Below are 9,751 nucleotides of genomic sequence, written 5' to 3'. Positions count from 1 at the left end.
ACAGTAGATTTAACAGTCAGTTCTGCTTCCTCCACCTCACACAGGCCTTGGCTTGGCTGATCTGTTGCAAGAAGATGCAATAAAAGCAGCACGTGCAGAGCCAGGTGTAGTGAGCAAAGGGGAGGGAAACAAGGCAGAGGAAGGGAGGGAAGAAGTGCATCTCCAAAGGGGCATGGTGTGCTGGCAGGGTGTTAATGCACTCATTCACTCTCCTGCCACATTCACAACAATCCACTGATATTTTCAATGCATTCTCACCAGGGAGGGGTAAGACAAGCTTAGGAGATAAAAAAGCAACAGACTCTAGGACACAGAAATACAAAGAGCCTCAGAGCAGAAGAGCAGCCTCAGCTGTACTTATTCCTCTTTTCTGTTTCATTCACAATCATTTGTTCCTCATTTCCAGTTAAGATCAGGGCCTCGGCCTTGAGTGTCAGCAGTGTCCAGTCAGTTACTCCAGAAACCTCCTGCCCTCACACTGGCATGCAGCCAGGAGCTGGCTCCAGGAGATTGGTGACCAACCTTAGGGCGAAAGGGAGGGAGTCATTCACCTCTCTCTGAAGCTGTGTGCTGGCCACATCCACGGGTGGGGTAAACACAAACTGAGCCACACTGGGCATCTTCAGCAGGTTCATAAGCTCAGTTGCCCGAATAAGGATCTCCTCAAGGTCCTCCTCGCAGTAAACAGAGGTGACAGCAGGGCTCTGCACAAATGTCCTCATCTTGGACAGGAACATGGACACTCTGCAGGAGAAAGGACACAGACATCAACTGGCAGGACCTTTGCATCCAGCCAGGTCACCATGTAAGACTGTGAACTCCCAAGGACTAGTGCAGCCGAACATCAGGTGACAGAGCATTAGTCAGCAGATGAATCTCACTTCCCCAAACTGTGCACCTCCACAGCCTATATCCTCTGTCCTGTTTCAGTTTCAGGTTCCATTAGTTGCCAAATTTAATTATTTATCACTAGCAAACCTGTGTTTGGACTCGTGAGATCTGCGCATTTCAACCCTCTGCCCGTCCCCGCCACCCGTCCTCACCTGGGGATCAGGTCCTGGCTGCGGGCTGCCAGCTTGGTCAAGGTAGCCATGAGGGCACTGATGGCACGGGGGGCACAGCTGGGGGTGCTGCCCAGCGGCCGGAGCTGGGTGACCTCAAACAGCACAGCCTCGAGGGTCTCAAAGAACCGGGTGATCTGCTCCACAGTGCAGCGCTTGTCGTAGGACACAGACAGGTACTCCCCGATGGCCCAGACCTGGGGCAAGGGCAGACGTGCTCAGGGCAAGCACAAGGAAAGGGAATCAAGTAATTTTTGGGGAATTGAAAATCAGATTAGCCAATGCTAGGAGAGAGGAGGAAAGGGAGGATGACCAGCAGATTGCACTGCAGTCAAAGCAGCCTGTGGCAGAGACAGACAGGCTCCACTCACCATATGGGTGAAAATGGGCTCCTTGTTCTGGATGTTGCTGACTGATCCTGAGAAATCCAGAATCTCTGTGGACAGTTCCACAACAAGGGCAGGGTGTAGCTTGCAGAGCATCGCCAGCTGTGAGCTCAGCACCCTGGGGCAGAGAGAAGGGCAGAGCACAGACCATGGGCAAGGTGGTCATCACCCATCTGAGGAGGGGCTGGCAGTACCCAGACATTGGCAATACCCTCAGGGTATTTCCATTTCAAACCCTCTGAAGATGTGTCACAGCAGGGACTGGGTCACAACTGAAAAGGCTCCTGGGCTGCCCTGCGATGCCAGGCTGCAGCCAGTGGAAGGGCTGGGAGCTTGGCTGTGTCTCCTGCCCCATCTCACCTGTAAATGTCATCTTTAAACGCTGGGATCTCGTACAGCTGGTCACTCCTCTGCAGCAGCAGCACCACCAGCTGGTTTATCAGAGACGAATCTGCAAACTGAAAACCAGCCTTGTTTCAGCAAGGGTTGAAACAAGTGACTTATAGCAGCCAAACCCCAAACCAACCAGACAGGTAACACAGCTGGCAGGAAAACTGCCTGATCTAGCAGGAGAGGAGCACTGCAGAAAGCAGGTATCAGGCACTCTGCTCTCAACCCTATTCTTTACAGCTGGTGGAGAACACAGACTGAACCTGACACTGGCACCATGGAGTTTTTCTGCTTCTCTGCATGAAGTGGCCAGCTCAGTGCTGGTTCAGGCCAGTATTAAACCCACTGTCCCCTGGTGCAGCTCCCTCTTGAAGCTACGGCATCTTAACAATTTTGCTTCTCCAACTGATCTTCACGTAACAAGACACTCCCATGGTACAAGTGGGAGCCAAACTCCCCCCAAAGGACCTACCTCTGCCACCACCCTGAAAAAGAGCTCCAGTAAGACAGGGACAGTCTCTGCACACTGGACCACCCTTGGGCTGCCAGCAAGGGATCCCAGCAGCTGCCGAAGTGGAATCAGGCTGTGGGCAAGAGAAGAGTTACTGTTGAAGGCTTGTTCCCAGCTACTCTCCTGGCTGCACTTCCATATCCCCCACATGGCCTCTGAGTGCTGGCAAAGCTGCAGAGGGAAGAAAAGCCCACCTCACCCCAGCTGTGCTTTCTCCAGTAATCCCAGTGCTGCCTCCCAGAGCTGGATGGCTGAACTGCACTCTGGGGGCAGGCTCCTACCTCTCTGGGGCATCCTCGGGAGCAGATTTGGTGCGGAGAAGATACTGGAACGTGTTCTTGTAGAGGGGATGACGAAAGGCTTCCAGACAGGTGGCTGGTTTCACAGCTGGGTCACTTGGGGCCTTCTCAGAGGCAGGAAGAGCAGCTGCCCTAGCAGGAAACACATACAGAACCTGCTGCATTATGAGAATGGGCCAGGGCACAGATGGAATCATGAACACTGAACCAGCGACAGCAAAGTGGTCTAATCCAGGCCCTCTGGGACACAATCAGGATGACAGAAAATTATGAGCTCAGACCCTCCCCATGCTCAGGCAATAGTTCCAGACTTGCTTCTGTATCACTTCTGGGAAAGGGAAAAATGGCCCTCTGTATCCCTCAGTCATCCAAGCACACCAATATCTGCCTCAGATATCTTTACTAAGCACTCCAGACAGAGCTGTTGATGCCGGGAGAAAAAGGAAAAGCAGAGGTACAGCCAGTTTCAGTCCTATTCCATCTTCCTGGAAACTCACAGTTCCCAATGACCTCAGAAAGAAACCTCTGTATGTCTTCAGCCAAGAAAGAGGTGTAAGAGTAGGGAGGGAAGATCAGGTAGCCCCCACCTCTGTGTTAAGGTGGTGGCTCATGGCAGACTTCAGCATGTGGCAACCATTTGGAGCTGGACAGGGAGAGGGGAATGGCAAGAGCTGCCCAAGCCCCAGAGACAGTGCAGCTTGTTAACCTGACTGCAGAACTGGGACAGCAGCAGCGAGAGGAAAGCAGAGCATCAAGAGAAGTGTATGCTGGGCTATGGTCAATGTCAAGACCCTGATGAGCAAGTGAGAGGAAGGGAAGGTGCATTACCTCAGCTGGATGTCCAGAGCTGCTGTCAAACAGGGCAGGTCAAGCAGCAAATGGAAGATCTCAATGGCTGTGCTTGCATCCAGCAGAAATGGGAGAAGGTCCACAAACTCTGAGATAAGGGGTGGGCTGTTCCATGCCAGGAACTGCAAGGAACAAGCACAAACTGCTGCAGTGTCCCTGCTACTCCACTACACACCCAGACAATTCCAGACAAAAGGGATGGCGCAGGGAAAATCACTTCTGAAAACCAAAACCAGGGAAGTCTGAAGTTTTGGTCAAAACCCAGGAGGCTGTTGGAAGCTCAACACAGGCCTCTGGCAGCTGGTTCAGTGGTTGGTAAGCTGCAACTTATTAAACTTTTCCAAAAACAAAGTGCAGTGCTCTGTGCTCATTGTGCTTCCCAGCCCACTGGCAGTCATGCTAACACAGACTCTCCCTTCCTGGCAGTGCTAAACACACCCAGAACCCCCTTCCCTCTTCAAACTCACAGTTGCTTTTATAACAGTCCTCTTTTTTCCGTGCTCTCCCTAGCACTACCATGGAGGCACACAGAGGGCTCTGGAGTGCAAACAGGAGATTCTTGGGCACAGAACACAACAGCTCGAGCAAGTTGTACCTTGAAGAGATTTGGGAAGCTCTGCCTGAATATGCTGGAGGTGTCTGTGAGGAGCTGGCTGTTGTATTTGCAGAACTGGACAAATTCGAAGGCCAGTGATGGGTTGTGGAAGAGCTGAGCTGGGATATCAGTGAACAAGTGCTGGCAGATTGCATCCAAATCCACAGCCGCCAGTTTGCCTGGGAGAACACAGCAAGTTGCTGAGCACAGCCCACCCAGCAGCCCTGGCATCACGGGCTCCAGGGGCTAAACTAGATCTGGGTTGTGTTTTCCTAAAGGGCATGGGACCCCCCAGATCCTGGGCCTCCTGGAGTGGGCTCATCCATCCCACAGAACAGCCAAGGTGGAAGTGCCAACTCCGACAACCAGCAAACTGTCAGGACAAAAGGCTGTGCTGGAACATGCAAGACTAGATTGTGGAGGAGGGCGTGGGAGCTGATGACTTACTGTGGTTCAGAAAGAACTGGGCAATGGGCAGTAGTGCCCTGGCATAAGTGGTATCCCCACAAATCCTGCCATGCAGGGTTTTCAGGAAGGAGACAGCATGGCACACGTAGGAGGAGTCTTGCTTGCAGATGATGTCCACAATTGTCGCTGCCTCAATGAGACACTGCAGAACAGAGTCAGATTGGAGCAGGGGAAGCCAAAAGTCGAGAGCTTCAGCCACACCTCTGTGTACTCACAGCTTTCTGCAGGTCTCCATCATCTTTCTTCAGGGGTCCTACCAGAGAAAGAGTCCAAATCAACCTTTTAGCCCAAACAGGAACATTAGACTGGCAGTTTGAGCACTAACTCCAATTTCAGGACAGGCAGGAACATGTGCTGATCCTGATTCCAGGCTAACGACAGCCAAGTTTCATAACCTCCCCTGCAAAACCAGGGGTGAAGGCAGAATGTGGCCATTGCCTCCAAATCCCTCCCAGCATCCCAATGCAGGGCAGGTCAATGACTTGCAGCAGCTGCCATAGGTCCTATCCCTGAAGCCTGACTGTGGATTCCAGGGAGTGAGATCCCAGCCCAAACCAGAAATATTTTTGAGAACACTACCAAGGGAGTTCCAGGAAGGGTTCATGGCAAGACTCACGCCGAGTGCTCTGCTCAATCAGCCGCTGGCAGTACTCGAAGGCTTTCTCCCTCAGATGCTCCTTTGGAGGAAGCAGTCGACTAGATGAGGATGTAGCTGAAACCATGGATGTAACAGACTTGTCCATTCCTGGTTTGTCATCTACAGAATAAAGATTGTATGTATCAGCCATGGGTGATGTAATCCACACAGCTGCACAACAGCACAGGAACTGTCTGTCCCCAGGTGCAGTGTGAAAAACAGGAGGCTGGGAGAGAAAGGAATGTCACAAGAACACTAAGGAGATGTTGTCTCCCATCACCCAGCCCTTCTTTCTTGGAGACTCATGGGGCTTTTTCTCAAAGCAGGAGACTCACCGAATGAGTAATTCCTCATGCAAGGGTTACTAAGGATCAGTCAGGAGGCTTTGTAATATTCCTTCCCAAAGTTTCCCTGCTTCTAGTTCAGCATCCATGAATTCCTGCCTGTATTACTGCCACTAGAATCATAGAATGGTTTGGGTTGGAAGGAACCCTAAAAATCATCTTGTTCCAACCCCCTGCCATGGGCAGGGACACTTCCACTAGGTCCGGTTTTCCCAAGTCCCATCCAACCTGCCCTTGAAGACTTCCAGGGATGGGACAGCCACAGCTTCTCTGGAAAACCTGTGCCAGTGCATCACCACCCTCACAGGGAACAATTTCCTCCTAACATCTAATCTAAATCTTCTCTTTTCCTGTTTTAAAGAGAACACTTTGGTGGTTGCTGGTACAGCCATCTCATACGGCATCTCAAAGCACACAGCCCCCTTTGTGGCTGCAGCTCACTCTGGCCTGCAGACCTTCAGTCCATACCTGGATGAGGGGTCTTCACCTCGTGGCCCTCAGAGCACAGCAGCCACTTTCGCAGCATGGAGAAGGCCTGCACATTGAGCCACTGGTCCTGTGTGTAGTGCTGGCCCACTGAGAGCACTGTGAAGAAGTCTGTGGAAATGGCACCATCCACCTCTGTGAGAGGAGCAGGCTGAGAAGAAAGATGCAGCAGGTCAGACCCCGAGGGAAAGGCTACGTGGAAAGGCAGGAAAATCCCCACTGAGCCCATGCAGACAAGTAGCCCTCATTTATGGTCCTGTAGGAGGGCAGGTATCCAGAGAAAAGCCAAATGTGTTGGATCCTTCTCCCCAGCTTGAAACACTGAACTTTCTTACTTTCTGACACTGACTTATTTGCAATCACCTTTTATTCTGAGGTACATGGCCACTAAAAGACTCTTCCCTTAAAACTACTTCAAGGATTAAAGCTCACACATTGCTGAGCATAGCCCACCCAGCAGCCCTGACAACAGTGGCACTACAGCAGAACACCTGAATCTTAGAGCTATAAATCTCCTTACTTTGGTTTCCTATGTGTCTTGACCACTTACTCCACCAAATATGCTACAGAACAGCAGCAATTCTAGGCTACCATTTCCCAAAAGAAGGTGATTCTGGGAACCTGAAACAGCAGGTAATTGACTCATGAATGCCCCTGTGAGGTGATCATGGCAACTCAGCACTTACCTGTTTGGTTCTGGGACTGGAGAAGAAGCCTCCAGAGGTCTGAGGAATTCCTTGCCGAGTACTTGCATACCTCAGCCAGTCACCCAGCTTTTTACTGACAACATCAGTCTGTTCTGTACAAGGAAAGTCACAGGGTCATTGCTAGACTGGACAGAGAAGCAGCCTTTGCATCATACCCCTGTTAACCCTGTTTTTCTCCAGCTTAGATCACTGTCTCAGCCAGCAAGTTCACTTTCCTTGTGGCACAGAAGTCACTTCTGACAGCAGTTTCTAACCAAAGCCTTCTGATCACTACACAGATCGCAGCCAGGTGGCAATCTCAGCCCTTGCTACACATTTACCTTCAGTCAGAGATTCTGGTGAAAGACTGATGACATTTGCCAGGACAGGAAGGAGGAACAGAGCACTCTGACCCTCGGGTAATCTTCTTTCAAGGACTTTTACAACATGCTCCCCCACAGCAGCCACTTCACCCTTCTTATTTCCCTTAAAAACAAAGCAGAGGTAAAGCTGGGCAGATAATCCACCATTGCTAGACATGAACACCAGACAATCTTCCATCAGGCATCAATACAAAAGTCAAACACAAAAAGAACTCACAGCACAGGTTATTTTACCACATTTTACAGAGATTTTCTGCAATTTGAATTCACAGATCCCAAATTATAGGGCTGCTTATGTGTGTTACTGAGTATATTTTGACACTGTGGAACTGCAGGACAGTGTCAAGGCTGGATATGGGCGAGAGGAGCTTTGTAAGGCAGCACATCAGTAATACTTTTGTGGTTTCTGTTTCATTTCCTCTAAGCTCAAATGAGTGTCAGAAACATAGGAGACATTTCTAAACACATAGTGAAACTCAGAATGAGAAGTTTCAGAAAAATATTTTAACAAGCACAATAATAGTAAAAGGAGTGAAGGAAAAAAAGAAGCTTCCTGCTTACTCCCCAGGCAGCACACAAAACAGGGAAGTCCTTATGTTTTCTTCTCCTTGGAGAATCTGGATCTTTGCAGTGCCATTCACATTTACAGCCTTACATGTTTTATAGGTTTTATGTGTATTTTTTTATATTTGAACATGAAAGACAGTATCATAAAAACAAGAAGTAGTGAATTCACTGTAAAATCTTTTGCTCTTCAGGTTCAAGCAGCCCTGACCAGAAACCTATTCCAGCAGCCAGCACTCAAGGGTTCTTTTTTCCAGGACCTCAGTTTCTAAACACTACAGTTGTAAGCAGTTTTTGTTAACAAATGCTAAACACAAAAAAATTTGCCATTTTTTCCTTTGCAAAGCAGAATAATGAGATTCCTTAAATGCACATTGCAGTACTTCTGCTTTTTCCTACATATTTTCACACTCCTTGAGCTCAGGGAGGGATGTCAGCAAGAGGGAACAATCAAAAAGCAAATCCATATTGACAGGGAAAGATTTGTGACTTGACAGGTCATTTACCTGAGCCAGAAGGATGGAGGATACCAAGCTCAAGAGTTTTGTATCTTGAATCTCACCACAGGAGAGGATGAGATCATTGCAAGGTGACATCTCTCTCAGGATGGCAGCACACAACACCTGAATCTGCTCAGGGCTTTTGGACGAGCACAGCACTGTCTGCAACAGCTCCACAAACTTGCCATCCAGCCTGCAAGAGCCACAGTAAAGCATCACTGCAAGGCAAGGCAAGATTCAGATGTTTATTTCCTGCATATTCCTGGCTTGGGGATGATCCCCCTTGACAGTGACTGATGTCATCTTATCATCTTCGCTTCTGAATGCTGTTCCTCTTGACAGAGAGCTCAGTGACACCAACACTTGTTGTTACTCTCATTGCAAAAGCAGACAGGCAGCTTGTGCGTAGCAAGGGGGAAAAAGGCAAAGCGGGGCTAAATGTTTCTCTCGAACTCAGGGTTTTCAAAACAGGGTGTTTTTTTTTTTTTTAAGCACTAACCCAGCCCCTTCCTTTTATTTTTGCTGTGGTTAAGAAAGAACCACTTTGCTTCGCCGCACACCAGGGAGTCCCAGAGCCGCTCACTCACCTGCGGGGGTACTTGGTGGCGGCCACGGTGAGGTGCAGCCTCCGCAGCCCCTCGGCGGCCTCGGCGCCGGGCTCGGGGCCCTGCAGGAGGGCGGACACGCGGCCGCAGAACCTCCGCAGCTCCTCCTCCTGGATCTCCCTGCCGGGGGGTGGCGGCAGTGCTGTCAGCACCCCGGACCCCCATTCCCGGCCCTCCCGGGAAGCCCAGGGATGGACGGTTACATCCCCGAGTCCCTCACACACAGAAACACACAGACTCACTCACACCCCTCAGGCTCAGCTGCTCCCTCAGCGCCTGGCGCGGTCCCTCCGCCAGCACCCCCCGGCCCCGAGGCGTCCCTGCCGCCGTCCCGCGGTCCCCCCGGCCCCGAGGGGTCCCTGCCGCCGTCCCGCGGTCCCCCCCGCCCCGAGGGGTCCCTGCCGCCGGCCCAGGCCCACCTGGCCTGCCTGAGGAAACTCTCGGCCGCCGCCGAGAACATCCCGCACCCTCCGCCCGCCCCGCTCCGCGCCACGGTGCGCGCACAAAGCGGCCCCCCAGAGCTGGGCGGTACGCGGCGCTTGGCTCCGGGGGGACACGGCGGCTGCCGCACAGAGGTTCCGCCCTCAGGCAAGAGGGGTAACGCCAAAATTATCTCCGCTGGAGATCATGGACTGTTTGAGATGCTGCTGCTGTTATTGTCCGCCTCAGGAGTACCAGGAGAAGTTGGTTCCCAGGCCATCGCGCATGGCTCTGGGGATTCAGACCTCTGGAAAACATCACATGGCAGAGGTGTCAGGGCAGGGGTTTCTAAGACTGTCATGATAAAAGATGTCCTATCAAGCCTTTCCTGCCACCTGTTCAAAAAACGATGCTTTTCAAAAGAGGCAGGACATGTTAAAAACAGCTGCTCAACAGGTGGTCTCCAGCACTTCCAAAAGGTTAAAAATCCATTAATATTTCCCCATCGGAGGCGACTCTCCCGGCTGCCAATAAGGAGGAGCTCCCACCGTGCCGGGCAGTGCCCTG

At 51.3% G+C, this 9,751-nt stretch overlaps 1 protein-coding gene across 2 annotated transcripts; it reads right to left on the bottom strand.

Annotated features, from left to right (window-relative positions):
• Window positions 1-328: 328 nt before the first annotated feature.
• Window positions 329-9,257, bottom strand: AP5Z1 (adaptor related protein complex 5 subunit zeta 1). 2 transcript variants are annotated; one of them, XM_071571221.1, is made up of 17 exons: window positions 9,184-9,257; window positions 8,747-8,884; window positions 8,166-8,352; window positions 7,054-7,198; window positions 6,713-6,825; window positions 6,009-6,177; window positions 5,176-5,316; window positions 4,775-4,812; window positions 4,539-4,701; window positions 4,092-4,270; window positions 3,476-3,618; window positions 2,630-2,779; window positions 2,310-2,421; window positions 1,808-1,905; window positions 1,433-1,565; window positions 1,044-1,258; window positions 329-744 (listed from the first exon to the last, which is right to left on the bottom strand). In XM_071571221.1, the coding sequence occupies exons 1-17, from the start codon at window positions 9,222-9,224 to the stop codon at window positions 474-476; spliced, it is 2,436 nt and encodes an 811-aa protein (XP_071427322.1). In that variant the 5' UTR covers window positions 9,225-9,257; the 3' UTR covers window positions 329-473. The 2 variants fall into 2 exon arrangements, with proteins under 2 accessions (XP_071427322.1, XP_071427323.1); XM_071571222.1 differs by lacking the exon at window positions 8,747-8,884 and having other exon boundaries at window positions 9,184-9,236.
• Window positions 9,258-9,751: the final 494 nt, after the last annotated feature.

This window comes from Pithys albifrons, chromosome 16 (assembly GCF_047495875.1).
Source record: "Pithys albifrons albifrons isolate INPA30051 chromosome 16, PitAlb_v1, whole genome shotgun sequence".
NCBI classification, from domain to species: domain Eukaryota; kingdom Metazoa; phylum Chordata; class Aves; order Passeriformes; family Thamnophilidae; genus Pithys; species Pithys albifrons.
Note: the sequence above shows the minus strand (reverse complement) of the source record. Positions and strands in the feature narration are given on the sequence as shown.